Source organism: Aythya ferina (genome assembly GCF_964211825.1).
Source record: "Aythya ferina genome assembly, chromosome: 10".
NCBI classification, from domain to species: domain Eukaryota; kingdom Metazoa; phylum Chordata; class Aves; order Anseriformes; family Anatidae; genus Aythya; species Aythya ferina.
In genome coordinates, this window is record NC_140306.1 from 7,733,551 (window position 1) to 7,758,794 (window position 25,244).

Consider the following 25,244-nt stretch of genomic DNA (forward strand, 5'->3'; position numbering starts at 1 on the left):
ATGCCAGACAGCAGTCGTCTCGTTCCTATTCCCTCTCCTTACTCTAGGAGAAGGTTTCTTTTAGTCTTTAGGAACTGGAGACCTCAGCTACAGAGAAATACATCTGAAGTAGCTATCCAGACTTCAAAGGAGAGGCTCCAAATTTTGAGCAAGTGGGGAGAACAGAATTTGGTGTGTGCAGTGTAGTCGGAGGAGTCTAACTTCCTTCTGAGGGGACCCTGCAGTCCCCAGCACAGGACTAATTGCCTAAAACCATCTCTCCTGACTGGCTGCCACGGCGTGGCACTCACAGCAGGGAGCTCCAGGAGGAAAGAAAAAATAGGGCTATTAGAGCAGTGTTTTCCTTTGCTAAAACATGGGCGGAAGGTGTCCAACATTTGTTAATAGCAGTGATTTTGTGACAGCTGAAGCAAAGCCAGCTTAAAGCCAGACCAAGTTTACAGATGTGTTGCTGATTATTTTGAATAATTAAATGGTGTAAAACCCAGCTGTGATGAATAGCACTGGGGTCGCAATTCATAAATAATTGAGAAGAGTGAGTCGCATTTGATCATCCTGATCAAATTCTGCTCTCTGGAGAATAAATGTTTGTCCTGAATACCATCAACATTGTTAAATGCCTCAATATTCCTGCTCAGCCATCCAGCCAGCAGTCAATTGAACTAAATCACTTTAACACCTTACACATTTGCCTTCCTCATGAATACAAAACGTTTCTAACTTGCACAACGCTTTTGGGGCATCAGACAAAGCAGCCTCTCTTTATAGACAGTAACCAAACAGCAACAATAAATGTTTTAAATGATCCCATTAAAAACAATTCCTGCATACAGTCCTGTCTTTACTGCAGTAAGTAAAGAAGCTGTAGATATTAGACCACCTATTTTGTTCCAACGCTCTGTTTGTAAGCAGAGCTACCCGCGTGATTCACATGCATCGCACAGACACACCTCTTCTGCTGATAGGGAAGCCAGCACCACAGCTCCATTGCAATTTCCTGGGGCTCCTCCTGCTTCTGAACACTTCTAAAAGTTCAGCTGTGACTGTGATTAGACTGAAAGCAATGCCTAAAAACTACCCAGAGAATACTGACTAATACTTACTGGGCCCGATTGCAGTCCATCCGCATACTATGGGATGTTTACTGTGTTTGGGCAGCATAGGTAACCCAGTCATGGCAAACTGCTTTAATTTCATTGGAATTACCTCAAATTTACAGCATATTTCTAAGTCAGAACCTGTCCTAAGCAGCTAACAAGATGTAGCATGAAGTAAATACTACCGAACAAGTCCTGAAGCCTTTCTCTTTGGTTTTACTGGAGAAAAATAACCAATCACTTCAACAGCAATCTTTCCTGGCTGAACAGACGATCAACAAGGACTCCAAGGAACTGACATGGTGCAAATGAGAGGTACAGCCATAGTTTGGGTTTTTTATACAAGACCAAACTCTATTACTCACAGTGAGCACTATTTTTCTCTTTTTGGGCAAAGGGTAACTTCTAAGTGTGATGGAGAAAAGCAAATACCGGGCCAACAAGACTAAAGTAAGCTGCAGATAGGAAGAGAAACATGGAGTTAAAAACGCCTGCTTGTGCCTTCATGTTGCAGGCAGCTTTTTCTATTTAATAAAAACACAGTAAGGTCTCCCTTAAAGGCACTAATTCCAGTAGAAGGCTGCCTCAGACTCTTGCTCTGTGGCTTGAAACCATTTGTAAACATCCAGTCCCAGTTTACTCATAACTGGTGGCAAATTGGTATTTCCCTATTTCTTCTTATGCATTAGAGCATTGCCTTTACCTGACATGACAACATTGCACAGATGTCACACAGCCCCTTACTATTAATATGCAATTAACTTTAGGAAAATGCCTTTTTATTAGTGGATCATTAAATCATACCTCAAAGTCTTCTGAGAACCCATGCTGGTTATTAGAGTAGAGCTCACTGATGTGTTTAACAAACTGCTTGACTGGAATTGCTTCCATATCATCTGTAGAAAGAAAGAGATATTCAGAGTTGCTATTTGTCTTACAAGTAAAACTTCAACATTTACTTTCTCAACTGCAAACTTAGTAAAGAAAGCATTCATTCCATATCATGTAGATTTGAGTTCCCAGGACCATAGTTAGTTCAATATGCAGTAATAAGAAATCTTGATGAATCTGGCCAATTTTGAGGCAAATTCTTCATATTATACTTGTAATTCTAACCACTGCAAATATGAATATTGAGAGTGTATTCCCTGTGATGCTTATTTGCAAAGTCCAATTGAAGTTCAAGCATCTTTTTGTTCTTTTATGCACTTTGAAGATAGCTGTGAAGGGGATGAAGATGCCAAAGAACAGAATAGACCCCAAATAGGAAGGTACAGTACACAATTGCAACCAGTAAGTTTTTATCAGATTGAGCAGAAACACAAGCTTTTCTCCTGCAATGGAAAAGTTATTAACTTTTCCCTTTTACACAAAAATATAGTATAGAAAAGAATGTAGCATGATGCCGTTTCTGAGCAAAAAAAAACAGGCAACCCAAGAGCCACAGTAATTTGAGCTTCCTCTCATGTCAGATGTATTCTGCTGGACCTTCCATTTATGCTCAGCATAGTGCAATTGCTACCCAATATACCAATAAATCACCCACAAACATTTTCTTAGAAGTAAGAAATCAAATGCTGGAACAGAACTAAAGACAAGCAAGACTATTTCTAGCACCTTCACCTCTGAGCAGATGCTAATAAAACTGGGGTGTAGGATGGTTGCCTTATTTTTCTCTCTTTCCCTCTCTCAGGAAAGGCCTAGATGTTGTTACAACCACCACTGCAGTTGGTAGAAACACTGCGCTTGCCAAGATTCATTAGTTAATATTTTCAGTCTGGCATTTGGAAAATGTAAATTGCTATACAACTGTGATTACTTTCAGCATGTGAAATAATCTATTGCCTGATGGCTACTATTGTCTGATTGCATGATTTTATGGCAATACTCCGGTATTTAAGTATCCCATTTAATATTCTTCTGAAGATCGCATCCAGTTTATGTTTACTCCCAGTAATTCAGTGGTGTATTTTTGCTCCCATTTAACAGCCATATGGTTTGGTGCTACAGCTGCATTATAATCTGGATTCCTTTCCTTTTAAACATCTACATTATGATAGAAAAAATCCAAATATTTCTACAGATACTTAGCAAAATTTAACGATAAATAAATAGATGTGACATTTACTGTATTCAGAGTGAAAGATCTTTGGCAGCTAAAACCCCTAAGCTGTCACATATGCTTTTCTTAGCGAAGGGTATGAAGATCTGTATGTGTAAATGAGGTTCTTCTTTGGCAAGAATTTTATAGATCCAGCCCTGACAATCTGATTGCTCTCCAGCTGATGGCAGTTCATATTGACCATGTCATTACTTCTCTACTCTTATTTTATCAGGTAGCGCTCTAGGGTGGTTTTTGCATCTATTGACATTTTCAGATTTCAATCAGCCCTCTTCTATTTTATTTACAAGAGCCAATTGTTAAAGATATGTTTGCAATCTGATCACCTCCCCATATAGTAATACTACTTTAATTAACCACATGCTCATTTACTGAATAATGAAGAATTCAAAACATTTGACAAGTGTATGCTCATCTTAGCAAAAAGCTGCAGCATGTAGAAATGCTGGCACTTTACAATATTTAAGTGCTAACATTTATTCTGCGTAATATTGAGAATATCACCATCTCATAACAACATTTGTATTAATATTTTTGCTGCCAAGACACTTGAGTGGAATGATCTATAGGAACAGCAGTCAATAGCAAGAGCCTGTAAAACAATCTTTCATCTCCGGAAAAGTAACCCACACATCCTTAATTTCTTTGAAAATAACTTGGGCTATGATAGCAATTTCACAAACTGTCACAAGAAGAGTTCCATATGCATTATTTGGTTTTTTTTTTTTTTTTTTTTTTTTTCCTTGAGTAGTTTAGCTCAGCTGCGACCAACCAAGATCAAGGATTCACTGTAGCACACCAGAGTGTCCAATTTAATTTTGCAGAAGGCAGAATTTAATTTTAATTGTGATCTGTGAGCCAAAAAATACATTAGAGATAACATGCTCTCCAGTCCGTTGAATTCCCACCAATTTCAAGGATGGGTCTACACCAGAGATCCATGGCAAAATATGGTTAGTTTTCTTTTATCATCATCACTGCATGGTGGCAGTATCTCTCCACCTTTAGAGCCACTGTTAATTCACTGCTCTGTTCTTCACTATCCTTTATTTTTCTCCTCCCTTTTTTCTCTTCTGCATTTTCTCTTGTACAGCCCCTTCTGATTCTCTCCAGAAGGCATCATCCAATATGGTTTCTTACCCAATTTGATAATGTGGGCAACAATTAAACAGGAAATAAATAGTAAATACTGTTGACATACAAGCTCACTGGGAGAAAGGGATCTTAGGCAGCTGAAGGTGCCCATTAACCCAGGAAAACCATGTTGGAACAAAGGTAATTGTTTGAAGATTAACATCAGAAACACAAACATTAGTAACTTAATAGACACTTATGATTTCCAGCTTCTAAACTGCTGGGATAACGTGGTCCTACTGACCATGCAAGATCTGGCAGACACTGCACAGCACCTAGGAGGAGGCCACCCCTGCAGTGATGCTTGCAGTCTGTATTTTTTGATTCATGCCCCCTAGCACCAAACCCTTAGCTAGGAGCAGACATTACCCCAGGTGGGGTATACATGCATATTAAGCCTTGGGCAGCTGTCAGACCTCTGGCAAAATATGTAGCAATATACTCAGTGCTCTTGAATGGTATCTGCTCTGATGTTACCTGAAGATAGCTGAGACCTTCTCTAAGAAAACCAACAGATGTAGCTAGATGCACATAGTATGCTTTTCCTTGCACTGTCTTCAGTCCAAAGGCTTTGATTAAGCCTTCTTTCCATCTTGAAGACAAATAGACTTCAATGACTATAATTCTTTTAGTCGATTGAAGAGATTAATGGAATCCTATAATGGCTAATTAAGAGCTCTAATAGTTGTTCTGTGCATATTCCCTTTTGCACCATATACTTTTTCCCATCCAGAAACCAGAGTGACATTTGATGTTGTCAGTGGGATGCTTACATTTTGCAAGACCCACACATTCTTCAAAGAGAGTAGGGAAATGTTTTAATAACATACCTTCACCTCCAACACCAAAGATATAATTACAATTCTGTCTAGCTTGGGTTTAGCCATCTGTTTTATCAGTGTAAATAAAGTGATTCTGGATTTACACCATTACAAAATATAAGCTGAATCTGGCACCATACTAACATATTAATCCTTTGTGTTATACAGAGAAAGAAATAATCTTAGATGGAAAGAGACAGAAGTCTCCATGACTTAAATAATAATACATATTTGTATTTATTATTATAACCAACATCATTTATAATAATATTTATAAGCAGATACCACTGAAGCTGATAGGTGAGGGTATGTTTCATTACAATGCCAGACAGTTAACTTTTGTGGTGTTCCCATCTTCACTTGCTGGGCCAAGACAAGTATCTCAGAGGAGTATCACAAACAAAACTGAAGGAAGCCTAACACATCTCACTTTCTGCCACAAAAGAAGAATGCCAAGCAGAAAGACGTGCTTAAAAAAGGGTAGAAGGGGAAAACCTTTACTTGCACATACACAGTACATTCTCTTAGAAAACAACCACCTTCAAAGGAAGCCCAAAGTATACAGAAGTAATAAAGTTAGTACAGGGTTACATTTAAAATTTGGACAATTAGTAATCCTGCCAGGATGGATTTTCCTCCACCTCCCACTTGATACGCTGTCTTTGCAAAGTTAAAGCAATAGAGGCCAACTGCAAAAGAAAAATGGGATATCGTATCAGAGATGGCATTTCCACATAATAAGATCGGGGACTCATTTTGATTCATTTGCAGCCTGAGAGCTCACTGGACGGTTTAGTGGTATTGGATTGGAATAGATGGGTTTGGGTCATGAATTAATCCAGAAGGTCAAAAGCAAAATACTTCTTCATACTACCTTTGTCTAGTTTGGAGTTTTGGCATTTTTGAAGACCAGCCATTTGATGCACATGAAGAAGTCTTGGTAAGAAGATTCTCCCATGTCTTTCCTTGTGTGTGTAAATGCTTTCAGTTTTTCAACTATCACCTTACTCACTCTACTAAATCCAATACATTCCCTGTATCTTATGCCTTACTTTAAATGTGAAGACTTACTCCGATTCTTAGTCACTGCACTTTAGCCTCTCATCTGTAAGGCCACCTGGATTCATGTGCCATAGCTGCCATGTGGCTTGGCCCATCTGCTCAAACAGCAGCCACATACTGCACCACTCAGCAGACCTGTGCCACCCCTTGCATCTCAGAAGCACCCCCATCAATTCTCAGTGTGCTAGCCACAGATCACTCCAGCCAAAGGACAAAAGGATTGACCCATTCCCTTCTCCCTACCTACGGGGCTGAGCAGTGAACTGAAACAGCCTGCTAAGCTGTCTGATGAATATAAGAGAGGATTAATGGATTTGTGGGAAGGGGAAGAAGGATTAGTTGTCAGTGGGGTAAATGGGTTGATCTTACTCAGTGCCATGGGGAATAAGTGACTATTCCCAGAAAGGGAAACTGCTCTTTCTGAAGACAGCGCAAACCAAAACAGGCTCATGACAGTCATGAAACCAGTGATGTGACTATGGACATTAATCCTGGAGCATCCACCTCTGAACGATGTATCCTCACGCTTCTCATCTCCTGCAAAATAGTTTTGGAAAAATCCTGCATGCAGTTGAAAAACATGGCACTAATATTTAGGAGGAATATTACTTAAAACTGAGTCCAACAGCCATTCCATAAGTTACAATACGTACCAGGTGAGCAAAGGCTGCAGAGCTCCAGCAAGAGCCTGCCCGTACATGCAGCACTGCAGCAGAAGTGCATGTGCAGTGCGATTCCAGAGGATTCATTCACACAGCCAGCAATGGGGCTCTCACAGCCCAGACTTAAATAGGATCCATGCAGCTGTACAACACAGGATGAGTGCACACAGCACTTAGTGGGGACGTAAAGCCCCAGATGTCTGTATCCGCTCTGTCTCTAGAACAGCAGTTAATCACAAAGAATATTGCAAGGATTAATAGCACACCCTTGGGTGAAATTCTGCCCCAGCGGAGGTTATTGAAAAACTCATGTCAAATTCATTACGGTCTAGAGAGAAGCTTAGACAAAAACCTCTAAGCCTACAGACTATGAGCATACTCTGAAGTACACACACTACAGGGGCCAACAACTTCACATGCAGCTCAGATTTTGGCATTGATTGAAATAGAAATGTTTGAGCAGGCAACCCACATCCAGATCCTGCCCCAACTCATGCCAGGACTTGACTCCACAAGAAATTCCACGTGTAAAAATGGGCAGAGCTCTTCTTTCTTCAAAGGCTTTTAGATTTAATGCATTTGAATTATACACATTTATATAGGCAAAGCCTTTAATTCTGCAGTATACTGGCTTTCCTTGCTTAGCTATTTAAAATAAGGATGCAACTGAAGCCATTGTATTTAATTTGGAATAATTAATTTTTCTGACTGATCATATTGCTCGCTGTATAAAAAAGTTAGAAATATAAGGATAGTTTTATTTGTATAACATGAGTATCAATTAATTTGTGATAAAACAAAAGCCATTACAAACTCCTTAATATTGAGAAGGAATTTGTTTTCTATGGAGATCATTTCTGCATAAATACTAAAAAGGCAACATTGTAGGTTTCATTCTAGGAGCTCCAACTACATGCTGAAAGTCCATTATAGCTGGCATCCTCCTGCATACGCTGACCTCAGTGAAATTATAAATTAGAAGAAATGAAGATAAATAATAAATGACTGAGAGTTGATTACTGGGGATACCATTCCTCATTAATTATCACATCTTTGTAATTATGTGTTTATCAAATCCTGTTTTTAATAAAAATGTTTCTCAGTGTGAAAAGGCGTGTAAAACTGTGAATACATTTGAGAGTCCTGCATAGGTTGAAACGCTGAAAGAAAAAAACCAAAAAAACAGAATCCTTTTCTTCAAGATAATTACTATCTATTTGTTATAATCAAGTCAAATGAATACAAGGACGAGTTTCTGATAAAGGAGAGACACACGAAAAAGCAGAATATGAAAAATCACCTGTGTAATACTGTAGCTACATTCATCTCTCTTGCTTCAAGATTTAATCTACTACAATGCTATTAGCCATGTGTCAGTCAGGAATATAAAGATCTTAATGATAAAATTTTATATGTGTCAAAATAAGAGCTCAGTTTAAATCTGCTTGTACAAATCTTAGATTAGGTTATCATTAATTATAAATGTAATAGCAATATACTTCTTCCCTTTAAGCAAAAATATAATTTCCAGTGAAGAGAATGAAATAATACGAATTTTCCCGTAGCACAGACATTAAACATGATCTTATTTGGTATTGTCTGCTAAGGAGGATGACTTTAATGTCACACATTTCCATCTCCTGGTCCAGTTGTGCCATTCATTACACACACACCTTACACTTAAGGATTAGGCACATGGAGGTGCAACTCTGGAGCAATCTGCAGTCCAGTGCAAAAGCTTTCTGAAAAGAAAGAATCTGCCCACATTCTAAATGGCCACCATGAAAACATTTTTGGATGACCGAGTCCACTCTTGAAGCCTCCATTACAATATCATAATTAGATACCAACCCTAAATTCTTTGGTGTGCTGCAGGAACAGGGATGGTCAAAGAGAAAAAGGAAGGTGGATGTTCCCTAAAATACTTTGATATTTTCTTGGCTTCAGAGGATGGCTGCGTTTGCAATATTGCGTTCGTGAATTTAATTGAAGCTGAAGATAGGTACGATTCACAATATGGTGCTGGAACATAAATCCATGGGGAGCAGAAAGCAGACATGAAGTCTTAAACAGCTGAAGAGCACTACTTCAGTGCTCAGTGAAAAACTCCATGCCCTTGAGAAATAAGTCCTCAGCTGCAGTTAGCACTTCTCCCTGTCCCTCACCAGTCCCTAGCACAGAAGATCACTGTGTCACCGCAGTGGCCATTCACCTTGCCACTGACACATCTTGGTGCTCCACTCTTCTGGCCTGGGATGCAACTGGGGACAGCTGCATCTCAGCAGAAAACAGTAAGGAACCAACCTCAGTTGGGAACATGCAACTTCCTTGTCAAGTGAGGTACCTCGCTACGGTCTTTTAATAGAAACAGTTCATCATAGGGTGGTTGCCACCACAAAATAACAGAAATTCAAGAGGTAGGCTTGTAGAAAACACACCTAGTCTGATACATTTGTCAGGAAAGGTTGAAGGGAATTATGGTTATTGAAAAAATAAGCTTTTGAAAGTCTGCAGAAGAGCCAACGGAAGCTATGAGTTAAGAAGATGGACTCTTGATAGGATGACTTCTTGTAACCATGAGATGACAGAGGGATATGACAGAGGTTGATGGCTGCACTGGCCTTCACAACCTTGTATGATAGCATGAGGTGGCCAAGACACCTTTTCACTGCAGTGCACTTGGCTACTCCACAATTTCCTGGGCTCATGCAACCATCCTGTGTCATTCTTGAAGAAGTATGGCAGTGTTTCTCCCAGATTCTACCACTGTTTACTTTAAATACACTATTCAGAAACTCCAGCGATAGTTAAAAAGTAATAATTTACTGCCATTTAAACCTAAAAATGCATGCACCATGACCTAGGTGCACTAGGAAGTGCTCCTGAGCCTTGCAGTCTAGACACAGCCGAAAGGACTGGCATCACATCTGATGCATTCTACTTCTACTGAAAATGGTGAAAGACAGCTGGAATAATATGCTAAATGAACCAGCTGCGTTGGCCAGCTGTTCTGTTCTTTATGAGCTGTGTTTCTCTGGACTGTGGTCAAGACTATGCAGAATTTTGAGTTTTGCCATAGGGTCAAGCCTTGGCTATCTCTGTACTGATCTCACAAGTCCTGCTGGCATCAGTGCCACAATGCCTGTTGTGCCCTTGGGCTGGGCAAGGAACCAGGAAAACCACAGGAAGCTCCTGAACAATGCACCAACCAAAAGCAGGAAAACTCTGAAACAAATGATGGTAGGAAGATGGAAGGAGTGAAATTTGTGCTAATTCCACTGTTTGATACCATCTAGGTTACACAGACGGACACTTCTGCTCTGCTTTCATGGAGCGGGTCTTGCAACCAGAACAAAGGAAGACTGATGGAGATGCCTTTTGTTTTGTGGTGTGCAAAATATACAGCTTTGCAGAAATGCAAAAAGACAAACAAGCGAGTACAGGAGCTGGTTTGCTGGGAGAGATGTTGCCATTATAGTGAAGATATTCATGCAAAGATGATGTAGGCATGGCCAAAATTAACTGAGTACAGCAGCAAAGAGAAAGGATATGGAGAAATAATTTTGTTTGGCTGAATGGAGGTGGTTTCAGAGTTCTGCCACTGATAACAGATGTGTCAGTCAGGCACAAGACTGTGAGTTTAGATTTATACCTCGGTTGTAATATCCAGTGGCTGACTCAGTTAATATCTCCTTTGTCCTGTGTTTCTCTAGATCAAGCAGTGCAGATAATTATGAATAATGATAATGATTTGGGTCTCAGAGCAAATTTGCACAGATAACCACATGCCTATGGGTGATATGGCTTCACGCACAATAATTAAGCATGTATGCTACGGGAAGCGAAGTAGAAAATGGGTAAAATCATTCCTTTAGAAAAAGATTTTTCAGATTTTTGGCCCCAAAAAGCTGTACCGCGTACCAACTGGAGGTATCTGGGAGACTGACTTTAGAGTTCACAGAACCGAGGAAACACACGGTGTGTGTAACCAAGAGCAGCGTGTAGCAGAGAAATAAATATGAAAGCTACCTCTGAGCATGCCAACAACATCCAGAGCAGTGGCATGCAGAGACACCAGTGCCGTGAGAGCTCTCGAGCTGCATCAGGCCATCGTTGCGCCAGGCTCCCGGGCACCTGGCACAGCCACTCTGCACCTGGGCCAGGACCAGCCAGCCCAAACTCGCTCAGCCTTCTCCTAGCAGCAGCTTTCTGCACGCTGTAGATGGGCCCTGGCCAGTCTGTTAAGTATCTTTCAAATGCACTGCTCTGAATTGCTGCCAGTGTGGCTGCTTGCGTACAATTGAGAGTAGAAGTTGGTCCACTAAACTGCAGGAGGTAGATGCACGGTTCCACGGGGATCTATCCAAATATATTTTTTGAGGATGTACCGTCTAGGGTTTCACGAGCTAACAAGATAAATTCAAAAAAACTTGCTTTTGCAAAAATGCTGCTTATATTTTAATTCTGTGATCAACGTACCAAAATAAGACTTTCTCAGACACTCTGACAGCTTCCACTGGAGAAGTTCAGGGGTTTATCACTTCACCAGTTGCTGTTAGTTCAAAGGAGAATTTTGTCATTTTAATGTCTTGAAGGAACTTCAGTGGGCTGCCTATGTGGGACCAGCAGCTGATGTCAGAGAAGATCATCATTTAGGAGCAGGTCTACAGGGGGAAAAAGGCCTTTTCTGTATTTCTAAACAAGGAAAATGTTTAGGAGAGCTTCACGATCTTTTCAAGCGGTATCTTCCATCTTTGGAAAAAGGCAACATAGCTGGAATTTCTCTCTACTAACTTAGAGCCTGATTACTGACTCCCTGTTCAGGTAATAGTTAATATGCACAAAGGGAGGCACTTCCAGAGAGTGATTTGATTTTTGACAGTCTGAACAGCTTTACTGTCAGTGCCAAGATCTTCAAGTTCATCCGTGCATTCTTTGTTAAGACCTTCTGGGTATGATTCAGCTTCAGATTAAGGCACCTCCATTCAGTTGTCTATATGCAGATGTCTCAATATCTATCATATCCACAACAATCATATTAGAATGGAAATTTGAGGGTTAGATTCATCTTCACATCCAACTAGACTAAACCTCTGCCTGAGGCCCAGCTCTCCAAGTGCCCTAGAGCTGATCAGCAGTCCTTGCAGATTTTTTTTACTACAAAGCTTCTCGAGGTGTCCTACAGCACTTGATCAGCAGGTGTTTTAATCTTCAGTGCCCGTTATCAGATGTGAGCAGCAATTTCTTAGCAGTACTGAGTCTGAATAGACCACGGTGTGCACTGCTGTGACAGCAGCATCGCATCAGTCCTTAAGGTGCCATGGTCCATCAACTTGGCTTGCTATAGTCATGGGTAGATGTACCCAAAGTCTCATTTTCTTCATTTCTCAGAGACTTGGTGTTTACATGCAAGAATGACTGCTGAGAAGCACTAGTGTACGTGCTGGCCTTATGATACCTGCCACCTGCATTGCTTTAATGGAACTGCTTCAGTCTGTATTACAATTTATACGAGTGCATTCCAGTCTTTAATGGACTGTCCATCAAACATCCCTATGAAACGGGGAAGAACCATTGTCTCAACTCAACAGATAGCAGAGCATGAAAAGATGGAGCTTTCTGTTGCTTTCTTTATCTAAGAAAAGTTTGCATCAATTATAAAAAATAAAAATACAATTGACCAAAGAGAATGCTCTTTGAGGGGAGAATTTCTCTCTTCTCACTACCTTGTGCTCAGAATCCCCCAGGTTTTGACATTGCTCTGTCAAGGCTAGCCCACCCTTCCCTTCCTCACAAGCTCTAAGGAGGCATCACATGGCAGCAGACAACGTGGAACCATTCCACTCATTGTCAAAGGCAGCCCCATCAGCAAAGTGCTCCACCTGGTTTTAGAGTCAGAAAAATTGAGTTCTCCACCTATTCAGGCTCTTCTGTGAAAGATCATCACAGGTGGTCTAAGACTGGTTTCCTGCCTCCTGTTACTCTGAAAGAGAATGAGAGGAAAGGTGGCTCCTTGCTAAGGAAGTGAGGTGGCCAAGACACGTATCTCAGTCATCTCAGTCTGCCACAGAATGGAGACAGGATGATAGTATGTTTTCTTTCCTCTTTGGTTGCACAGAATCAGGCTGCAAGGCAAAATGCCTATCATTTTCTACAGGAGTATAATATCTAACCTTTCATATTAGTTCCCATGGGGATTTTTAGAAAGTCTTCCTAGAAAGAACAGTCACACATGTCTGCTGAATAAAATCAACGGAAATGTAAATGGACTTTCTCACTTTTCGAGGATGGATGTTTTTTTCAATGTCTCAGAAATGGCTTTGAATTTTTTTTTTTTTTTAAATGAACCTAATAGCTGCAAATTGAATCCCATACCAGCAATACAAATTACAGAATATGACAAGGAAACTTTGAAGTGATAAGTACAAGCATTTGACAGGCTGAGGTCAGTACAGCATTTTGGGTATCTTGGTTCTGCTTGAGAAACCGAGCAACATCAAAGAAGTCAGAGGCTGCAAAGGCCACTGTAACACCAAGCTGTTCTCTGCCATTACTACTTAAAGGGATCTGGATCCTGCACTTGATATTTCCTAGGGGAAATGCCTCATGAAGAGACTAGTGCTAAGCCCTGCTTCCAGCTTTACTCTCAACATAGCTGAGAGGAGAATTTGACCTTTGGTAACTTGATTAATACCAAATTAACAGACGGCTTTGGACTTTACAAGATTGTTTGCTTATCCTTTCTGTCATGCTTTCCTCCCTGAGACCCAGCAAACACCACCCTCTGCACATGCTGAAAGTGGTGACAAACCCCTGGTCTCGAGAGAGAAGTGGAGCTGGGTGTCCCTTGTCCACAACCCACCTCGACAGAGCAGTTTGTTTCACCTTGGATGCAACGCGTTAGTGTTTTTAAGAAGTGTTGCTTGTGGTCTTGAAATTTGACAAAGGTTACTCTGAAATTCCCATTAAAATAACGTGGGAGAGATGCCTCTGAAAAAGTACAGCATTGGTACTCAGAGACCCACTGCAAGGAATCTTAAATGAAGCAGCATCAATACCACAAATTTCTATAAAAACACCTGTGATTTAATACAACGTTCTCTTTATGTAATTAAACCAGACTCCAAATAGCACAAACATAAGAGATTAAGCCCGTCTTACCTGGAATAGGTATAATGGGAATACTTTCATTGGGGACCACACGGGGTGAGCTGCTGTCCTCCACATAGAAATGGGCAGTCTGAAAACACTTTCTGTTAAAGGGGAAATAAAAAAAAAAAAAAGGTTCAGGGTGTGAAAAAGCCCAAAAGTTCTGCACATCTTTGGCTTCTCCATTTCTACTCCACATTTTCAGATATAATCGTTTAAAAAAAAAAAAAAAAAATCAGTAAGTGAAAACATACTTGAGTTTTCAACAATTTCAATCCTAATTCCAGATTCTGGTGTGCTCTAATTCACTGACATCTGACATCCAGCCATCATAAATGCCTCTGTACATTATTCCAAAGTACCATTGAATATGGAATTATACTCACAAAAGTCAGCAGTTGCAAAACAGGTTTCAAATACATCATCCAGAAAGAAACTGCACACAAGAAACATATTCAGCATACACTTCAAGCCAAATCCACCCAAGACACTAACATTTCCAGGGAACACACACTTACTATAAAGGTTTATGCTATGTATCAGCGGACAGACAGTCATACAGCATCTGTAACTGCTGCGTGTCACGATGTTCTGCTACAGAAGTTATCTTTCAAACATTTCTTTTTTTTTAAACACTAGAGCCATATAACACTCATCCCATCCTCCTCCTGCAAACTTGTATTACATATGCTGCTACAGAAAAATGCAAGACACTTAGCTTGGGCCCCAGGACTCAGCTCTGAAAAGGCCTATAAAGAATAGAACTTAAATCCACCTGACTTTTTTTTTTTTTTTTTTTTTTTTACCTGTATTTAAGGCAAAGCAGAGAGCACAAGCTGGTCATCACAGAAAAGGTACTGAGCAGAACAACATGAAGAGATCCGAGGAGACTCTGCATGGTGATGTTAACTGAGGCAGGGTTTTCCAACACCAGCGTCACTGCTCATTGCTGACTTAATGAGCTGCTTGAGGCTGGAACTGAATATTTAATGAGTCTTGCTTGGTCTGAGCAGCTATTGTGACACGAGAAGGGTCTGCTCTCATCTGTCAGGGGCACTTAACAATAGCTTCCCATTGCAGAAAGATGCCCTTCGCTGCAGCCCTTAATGAACTGCTCAACACCTGGGCAAAGTTTGCAGGCGGCCTTCCGAGCTGCGCCTTTTGTCAAGTTGCTGTTTTCCTTGCTGAAACATATTTGCATGGAGTGGCTTCTAAGTTTCTGCCTTGCAGCCTGCTCCTCTGTAATTTGGGCATTGTGCTCTGCATAGAGAGCCCACTCTGCTGAGCCGGCTTTGCTGACACGGTCAAAGTAATTTGTGCTCGCTTTGTTTTCAACATCCATATGTGCCAGAGAGCAAAAAAGTCGCTGAAAAGCAAACCACTCTCCTAGGCAAAACCAGAACCAAAAATAATCCCAGGCACTTGCTTTCTATGCATTTGTACTTTCTAGCCCACAATCAGAGCGCTTTATAATGCAAGCACATGCTGTAGCAGCACAAGTACAACTTAAGACAATACAGAAGCAGGAAAGGGCATATTGCACAGCACGGAGCAACTGTCTCATAGCAGCTTTCTATTTTCAGACACCATGTCTTGCATTGTGCTGGAGTTATTTATTTAGTCGGCATGCTTTTGTTAAGAAACACCATAAGGTGAGTTCACACATGAGGATGCAAGATGTGCAATAGCCTCAGCATTTAAAACCATCAGCTAAACCCCCCCACACCCTACTCTCTCCCCAGTCTCATTTTTTTTTGGCAGCCTTTATTTTGGACAATGCACACCCTGGGGGCACAGAGCAGAATAAATCAGTCACACATAAAGAAGAAACTATGAATATGAAACAGGCAAAATGTTCCTGATTTTGATATATTTGGGGCTCTTTCCCTTGAGTCAATACTACAGAAATCCTTGAACTGCTTCTCCTCGTAATGAAGGCCTTAAGAAGGTGTTTGATAAAAGGACAGACCTTTACATAGGGATTTACAGGATTTTTTTAAGCTGACGATACTTAAGAAAAGCAATTATTTTTTGTAATTTGTTATTTTAGACTCCGAGAGACTCTGTTAGGCTGGCATTACGCTTTTTTTTAGTGCAGCCATAAGATAGCTTCTCCTTAATAGCCTCACAACATGTAATTGTATTGCATAATCACGCTGTGTGATACTGTATGGCCCGCGATGGCGATAGCCGAACACCCAGCGCAGCGTATCTCTGCTGAGCACAACGGTGGAATAACAACGTACTAAATGAATATTTCACACCGCAAAGTTCGCTGCAATCTTTAATGTCATTAACAATTCTGTATTTTACTCCTGGTAGACCTTCTGCAGCTGTCTTTGAAAAGGCAACCGCATGATTTGAATAAAGGTTTTCTCGGTTACAAACATCACATAAAATACACCCTTATCTTATGTACACCCGTACATAACACAGCATGCTCATCACTTCACAATGCTAGATACCGGCACGTTACACGAAGACATACTCCTCAAACATTTTTTAACCTGCTCACAATTGCTGTTTTCCAAGTTATTCAAGTTTATCCTCTACATTTGAGCGCCTGGCGCCCACATCCTGGTGACTCCCCCATCTCCCAGGGGCTCCTGGTGACGGGGTAAGGCAGCACCGATGGGAATATGCAGGCTCAAACTCAAGAGCAGGATAAAGCAGACTGATCTTCAAAAGGCCTTTTACAATGGGTTTCACAAACTCACTCCATGAATTTTCCAGCAAATTCTGCTTACTGGGCCTCTGTTTACTCTCGTACGTCTCCTCTGTGCAGCTCTAGGAGGGAGCATAAACCTCGGGGCACCGCACAGATGCCCACAAACCACCCAGTTTGGATAATGGCCATTTTTTTTAGCCTGGGAACTGACCAGTTAAGGAGCTGCCTGGACCAAGAAGAGCCTTCTGCAAACTCACCTAGCTTGTAGTAATACATACTGATAGTTGGAATTGAAGCTATGGGAAGCCATTTCAGTAAGTGTCTTCTTCCCTGCTTTAGGGTGCTCCTATCTCTTCCCTGGCACGTTCTTCTACCCATTACCTTCCTGTCGGTATACAAACCTTAAGTGGCAGCAGTTGCTAAGGCTACAAAAGGCTGCAGTGAATCTGTGTATATCGGGAGGGCTGGATAAAGGGAAGGGGTGAGAGCAGAAAATTGCTTGTTTCAAGTCATTGGACAAGCAGCCATGAAGAGAAGTGGGAATGGATGCAGGGCTTGACAAGGTGCAAGTCTACAACAGTTTTCAGGATGAGCACTTCAGCCTGTAACTTTTGACCCCAGGGTGTATACACGTTCAGGTATTTGCACCCATCTGCCCATTTGCTCAGAAAACCGACATGGTCAGCAGAAAAAAAATATGAGCTTTTTCTTCTGTCAGAAGCAGCCCTTAGTGAATGAGCAATCTGAATTTGTCAATGGCATAAATGATTATTAAAATTTTAGCAACTGAAACACTAATTTTAGAGTAATTCTTGTATTCAGCAGAGGCTGTGCAAAAGCAAATCGCAGCCTTCATTTCAATTCCAAAAGATTTCAGAGAGCCCACATCTTTTCTGCAGTATACCAGAGTCTGTTGTCTCTGAAATAGGCTTGTGTGCAGTGAAGCACACAATTTTCTCTAGCCCCATATGTTTTTTGGCTCCCTTTCCCTGGGGTACAATAACTGTGCGAGATTGTGGTGATCAGATACACAATTGTCACATATGGACCGAAATGCAGAAAGTAAAAGACTACGAGATTAGCATCTCCCGAGAGAAGGAGCAGAGGCAGGGTCTGGAATGCAAAGATGACGTTAGGGAGAGCATCCCCCTGCCCCAAATCTTTTTGCAGAGATACCAACAGTGCTTTATTAAAGGAAGCTAACAGAATGCAAAGTCCAGAGCAGCAGCACCTCATTATCACACTGCAAGCAAAAAAAATATGCCAAGAGATGCTTCTGATTAGCTAGGTTAAATGCTTGTTCCATCTCTGCTGAGCAAAACACCAGATTAGCTGCTGTAAAAGAAGAGATGCCTCGTGAGATTTTGACACTCAAAACAGGTTTCCTTGGTTATTAGTTAATAAACCTCAAGCAGCTTCTCCTTTATGCTCATCTAAAAGCCAGATCACACGACGGCCTGGAAGCATGGATGCATTTTATTTTCACATAGAAGATAATGCCTCAGTGTTTAGTTAATTCTGCCGCCAATGCAAACACACAGCGTGTGCTGCAGCCGACGGCAGTGCTGGGACCAGCTCTGAGGGCAGCGCTTGGCCTTTACTCCTTTGTGCTCCGTCTTGCACGGGCAGCATCCCCTGATCTGCGCTGACAGGCGAGGGATCTGCACTGCTCAGGAGCAGCTGAGGCAGGAGGAAAAGGAGCAGGGGATTACTGCGGTAGGGCAAATGACTGCCTCTGCAGTGGCCGGCTGACACCGCCAGAACAGTGGCTGAACATAGGAAATATCAAAGGGGAATGCTTCGCTTCCTGGGGACACCCAAGGGCCATGTCCTGCCTTACACGCTGAAGTGCCTGGCATGGTCACTGATCCCTTGTTCATCAGGGATCTACTCTTTCTTTCCACAGCAGCCTCTGTTGGCTGGAGTCAGCATGTATTCCCTCTCCGAGGCTGGGCAGATTTATTCTTTATTTCTGTAATAGCACTGAGGAGCTCTAGACTCTTGGTTTCTTTGCAGTTACTCTCTCCTTGGGTCATTACCTCCTAAAGCATGACCAATTCGGGGCAGATGGCTTGAAGGGGTCCTGGAGGCCTATTCACTACCATCAGTGCAGGGCAAACCTTGTCCTCTGGGTACCCTTCCTCCAGAAACAGCCTCCCACAGACAGGAACTCTGCAGAACGTACGTTTATTGATGAAGAGGTGCTGCAGCCACCCTACTTTCACACATAGTCCTTGGCTGGCAGGCAGCACAGGCAAGACCGACCAGAAGTCAAACCAGGATCTGTAAGAGACCTTTATAGCAGGCTGCTCAGGACATGGCTTATTCTTTATCGAACACAACCTGGATACAGGCGCTCATTCATCATGCTCCTCCATCACGGGGAGGTCTGCAAATAACTACCAAATAAGGCCACAAAGACAGGAAATTATCCCTTTCACTACCTCTGCACAATCATTTTCGCTTTCAATAGAAGAAAAGATGCTTCAGATTCTCACCGAACTGTTTTGCATGTTTTCCAGGAGACACAATTAAGATTGGTTTCTGCTGGCACCAAAACCAGCGTATGTATGCAGTCAAGTGTACTAGTAACACATGGCTCTGCACTTTAAACTAGCTTCACTATTCCTTGGCAAGCATTTGTCACTGTCAGAATTGGCAATGACTCCTCAGAAAAGAGCCACAGACTACGGAACAACAGAAGTGCTGCAAATCATGACCATGTCACCAGCAGAGCAGTGGATGGGAGCCTGGACAACAGCTGTCTGCAGTCTGCACTGCTCTAGCTGGGGTCATCAGTCACTGATTTTTATGAGCAATAAAACTGACTCAAGCGTTAAGAAGAAAAAGAGAAGAAAAAAACACACGGAAAAAGCTGATCTTATGAATATGAATAAGTGACCAGCATGGAGCAGTGATATTCCATTCATTGTATCAGAAGGGCATCTGCGTTTTCTCTTTTTTAGCCATAAAATGGCTTGTATTGCCCCAATTTTCTTCAATTATTTTCCTTCTCAGGTCTTAATGCTTAAAGACCAGAATCCAAAAGCTGAGTTACAAAAGAACCTATGCTGTGCCGGAACAGTGATGCTGCGAAGGCTTACCGAAGTTGAGCTATGGGAGGATATACAAAGCAGGAACGAGCAAAAAACAAGACTGTGAAGAAGAGCTAAAAAAGGAGGAAAATTTCCTTGTGATAATGCTGATTCTCCTGCATATCCCTCCTGAAGACGATTCACCTTCTCCCCACAAAGCAATTTCTGCCTGTAATCTTCTTGAGCAGTGTTAAGCATTGTACAGATACGACAACTGGAGAGGTCTAGACAGTACATGGATAGATTTCAGAGGTTCACAGCTGCCAAGTGTTTGGCAAGCCGAATGGTGAAAAGAAGGCTGGCCCTTCCAGAGGACTTCCTCTGGGCAAGGAGAAATGCTTTTCCACACTCCTCAGTTGTGCACCAACACAGTCCCATAGAAGCTAAAAGGATCCAAGTGCTAATCACCAGTCCAACCACACCTACTTAAAACTACACATATTACTAAATCACAGAGAAATAAAGACAGGAAAAATGCTGGGAAAAGGCAGACTGGGAAAAAAAAAAAAAAAAGAAAAAAAGTGTGTAAAACTCTGAGGCAGTATTTGTGATGAACAACAAACCACTAGTAAAATTCTCCATCTGAAAAACTCATCTGCAAACAAGGCGAGGGATTTTTGACACAGAAAGACAGCTAATTTAATATTGATGGCCTAAATTTGCCAGCTGACTACACAGCTCTCCACAAAATTAAAAATCCTCTTCTTCCTATCCTCTGAGATCCTGGATTTAGACGGCATCTTCCTGCACCAGACGACACACCCATTTAAATCACGTATGGTACTGAACTCAGACATTAGACAAGAAATGTTCATTTATAGAAGGGTATTGAAATGGCTAACAGCACACACCAAGAGGAGCTGCTTTCAAGTCATCCCCCCCTTCATCAGCTGTGTGACCAGAAAGCGCCCAGGTGGCCAACGGAGAAATGCACTTAGAAAGCTCTTTAACTGCAAATTGTAAGTGGATAAATTGTAGTTTAACTCAGCACAAACATTTTCCACGCTTCCTTATCCCATCTTGCTGTGGTCCCTGGAGAATGGCAAAGACGATCGTGAAGCCTTATTTGTGATGACACTTGGCCCTGTACCACTTGGTAGCTAATTACTCTCCTGGTGACCTCTGACAGGGCCAGCAGCATCAGGCCTTCCCCTCCTGCTTTAATCAATACTCACAACAGCTGTGTTGGATACACTCAGCAATTTTACAGATGACTGAATGGGTTTACTTTACTCATCAGTATTTGCTGCTGTAAGAGAACGAGCTTCTTAGCATATGCATTACCGCTCAAATTTTTAATGTCTTCGGGCAAAAATGGGGTAGAGAAAGCTATAGGTGGTATCTTAAAATGGTTTAAAAATTAGGCATAGTTTTAAAAGCAAAGAGAAGCCTGATGTATTCATTTTCCTTTCCCTGAGCCAACTATTTATTTAATGCAACATTCATACCACAAAGACTAGAAAATCAGAGGAAAACAAACGCATGCCTTTTCCAATCAAATAATACCTCAGGCAATTCCTGCAAAACGTGTACTTCCAATGCCCTAAACGTAACATAATATTAAAAGGGAAGCGAAAACTTTCTCACAGAAGGAAGCTAAATGTAGCCAAGTGAAGAGTTGTTCTGTAATCACGAGAACTGCAGCAATCAATGAAGATTGCCTCTTACTAGAAAGGAGCTTTTAGTAGCACCTCCAAGAACTCAAAATTGGGCATACTTGATATTATCATTTCGGGACATGAATTCCCTTTGGGATGAATCTCAGAAGAGGTAAGAAGAAGAAAAAGAGTGAGGGTGGCACACCAGGAAGTTAAGATGCAGGTATTTTTAAATGCAAAGTGTAATTCATGGATCAAAGTTGTGCTGTAAGAAGAACGATACAGAAATGATCCCAGCTAAGAGAGGACAGAAAAGATTTGGCTTCTGCTTGGAACATTCACCTAAATGTCCCCCAATTAATCTTACCTCAGCTCTCAAAATGGAAGAGCTCTACTCTTCTTGTTGCTAAAATGCTCCTTCCTCCTCTGAATGAGACATCAGGACATTAAACTGACAATTATTTTAGGTATCCCAAGCTACAGACAGGGACCTAAACATAACACAAGAATGCGCTAACAGATCAGGCACAATTTTTCTCTTTTGAGGGCCATGACCATCTTCAAGCCGAAATGCCACAGTTCATTAAATATAACGAACTACTTGGTGGGAAGTGCACTCTTTCTCGTCAGAGATGTCCACTTGCACCTGGATGAAAACTGTATGGGAAAAACTAGGAAGATTTCCCAACACCACTGGCCATATTTCATGTTCATCCTATTGGGGCCAGGATAAAATATTAAAAATGTAATTATTTCTTTCCTCTTTTCCTTACTGTGTATTTAGAAAGTGGGCCTTTTTCACTGGCCATTTCAGAAAGAAACTCCTACTTATTTTTTTATTTTTTATTTCCTCTTAACTCTGTTTAGGACACAATTAGTCATGGAACAAAACGACACCTTTAGAAGCATAGCACAAAGGAAAAGAAAAGAGCAGCTGGCACCAAGAGCAGAGAAGCAAATTATTTAGTACCTGGAAGATAATGAGAACACTGAGAATACACTGCTTAATGGTAGCGCTCCGACAGGGCTGCGTACGTCACCTCATCACGCTAATACAGACAGACCGGGTGGCAGCCAGCTGGTCCTCCTTCCCCACCCATCTCCCTGAAAGCAAAGATTTGTAAGCCGCCAAATAATAAACCTGGACAGAAGTCTTGAGGATCATTAATCTTGCTATCAATCAACCCACTTGGCGACTCGCTTCTTGCTGCTGTTGGTACTAATGCGGTAGTGACTCAAGAGCTCTGTGGAAGCCTGGCGTATGCATGTCTGAAGCATTGCTTTAATGAGTTTCTTGCATTCACAGGTTAACAAATGTGACAAGGAAGCACAAATATCAGAGACAATAAGATGATGTCCATTGAACCAAACCACTGAGAAATGCTGCACTGTGTATTCTGCTCTAGTATGCTGAACACATCTCTAACAAGCTCTGTAAAAATACTTGAGTCAGACCCCAGTGACCTATCTGGGATGCCAGGAGAGATGCAGCCATGCTAGTGTGAGTTCTGCCTGCTCCAATACTCCTTATCTGCTGGGCTACATACCTTGGGCATGGCTCTGCCCTAATAGAGCTATCTTGTAGAGAAGCGAGTTGTATGAGCTGAAGTGGAGTTCAGGTTAAACAGGACCATCAGTGGGGTGTAAACATAGCCCCTGGGCTCCCTTGGCTAAAGACAACAGACCCACATCAATTCATAGATAAGCATAAAATGTCCCTCCATCAGTAGGATCAGTCCAGTAGTATTTACATTAAACACTGCAGTATTTTCTGCGAGAATGTTTCTAAAAAGTAAACTACCAGCAACAGCAGTAACATCAGACAAATCCTAAGATAACTGATGTTGTAAGAAAAATCTGATTAATACCAAAAAGTGGTAAGCAGTATTAAGCATACTTAGGCACAATAAATGAGCACATGAAGTAAAAACCATGCATATTTCAAATTACCATCTCCACAGACCAAAAAAGCCATAATAAAAAAAAAAATCTAAATATATAAGCAAGTAATGAAGTCCACTATATCCACTATAACACGAGCCAGAGGGGACTACAAGGATCATCCTGAAAGAACTTGAAATGAAGTGAGAAAGAGTTTCCCTTTCAAAGTATCTATTAAGAACAAGGACATCTTTGAAGCTTCAAGCCTATGGCTCATTCAAAGCCCCTTGAATTTCAGTGTCAAGGAAATGCACTTTTATAGCACATGGGGACTCAAAACATGAGGCATATCAGCAAAGTCATCATGAAGTATATTGACAGGCCCCCAATTATACAGAAGAGTCAAGAACTGAAAAATTACAAAGCAACAGATGTAGACGAGACTTTGCCTTTAAGGAATCATTCCAAATTATTCTGAAAATTCAGAATGCTTTCATCCTCATGACAAACTTTCTCAGTAAGAATACACTTGGGCAAATAACCTATTGCTTTCCCATTGTCTTAATCAGTCTGTAGAAACATCTAATAACAAAACTAATCACAGTGAGGAGAACATCTTGATTCAAGATAAAAGTTCATTGCAAATAAGAAAAACAGGAAATTCAGTCAACCTATGTTAATTAGTAGATACCTTAACACCAGATACAGTTTAATATATTTTCTATTTATAGACTGTTCTCCTTTTTTGCATGATTTTCAAAACTTTAATCTACCTTTTATTAAGCTCCTCATAACCTTTCAGTATTGGCAAATGTGGGACTGAGGAAAAGGAGAAAAAATAACACAAGAAAGGGAGTCTGCATCTAGGAAAAACACGTGAATGCTCCTTAGTGTATGAAGAAATGTGTCTGGGTATGTCAGGCACTTGTTTGGAAGGAGACATGTAAATTAAAGGCAAGCTCTTGTCTCAGTATTTTCTTTTCTTTCACAGCACACGAAGTGACATAGCTGCAAAAGCAGGCATGGTATCTGTGAGGAACGTAGGAGATGTCTGCACCTAGGTGAATTGTTCGGTGCTGACACCTCCAACAATTCAGATTCATTTTCCGCCTACTGTATTTATGCATTTCATTTCCATGGTCTTAAGTGATCCGCGGTGCTGCTTTTGCTGTGATTAGTGCAGCGATTAGACAGGGAGCTCAGGAGGGGAAAACTGAGCAGCACCCACCATGGCCAGCACCATGCATTCGGGTACATGGGCAAAGGGAGCTTCCAGCCCCGACAGGGGTCCTGCCTTTAGACCCACTCCAACAATTTCCATTTATGTTGGTGATTGGGAATGGTAGTAACAAGCCTTCCTATTTTATTCCTGTATTTTAATTCAAGGATTTTTGTGAGCTAAAAATGCTTAAAATGCAGACTAAACAGCAGAGTATTTTGCCACTATTTCTGGTAGTTTTGTCCCAGACATTTGGTTTCAGATCTGTGATTTCCTGTCGAGAACACACAAGTGTGAAATACTTGTTGATCCGTTTATTCATTTGCCTCCTGGCTGATCATAGCCATTTTGACAGAACAGACAAATTGATTTGCTCTGTGTTGTTTTTTCACATGCTTCTCCATCAGCCTGAAAATACCACCCCAACTTCCCAGATGCTGTGCTTAGGTCTTCATCACTCCTGCACCCTCATTTTTCATCCTGCACCCTCATTTTTGAGGCTTGCTAAGCCTATTTCACGCAATGCCCAGGATGTCTGAATTTTCACAAACTCTCGCTATAGCAGCTTCCACAACTCCATCTGCCAGACGAAAATGATACATAATATTTAGAAAAACTCTTTTTGAACCATTCATACCCAATGAACGATTTACATCACTCGCTAGGACACCAGACATATCTGCTGGCACGGATGCTCAAATATATCTGTGACAATTGCGCTTGGTTACTGCAGGCA

General features: G+C 41.3%; 1 protein-coding gene across 2 annotated transcripts in view; it reads right to left on the reverse strand.

Moving 5' to 3' along the window:
• Positions 1 to 25,244, reverse strand: part of PTPRG (protein tyrosine phosphatase receptor type G) — a 397,969-nt gene that overhangs the window by 25,364 nt on the left and 347,361 nt on the right. For both annotated transcript variants that reach the window (XM_084530728.1, XM_084530729.1), the window contains 2 exons: positions 14,060 to 14,151; positions 1,902 to 1,993 (listed from right to left, as the gene is read on the reverse strand). In XM_084530728.1, coding sequence (XP_084386854.1) covers positions 1,902 to 1,993; positions 14,060 to 14,151 — 184 coding nt within the window. The remainder of the gene's footprint in view (positions 1 to 1,901; positions 1,994 to 14,059; positions 14,152 to 25,244) is intronic.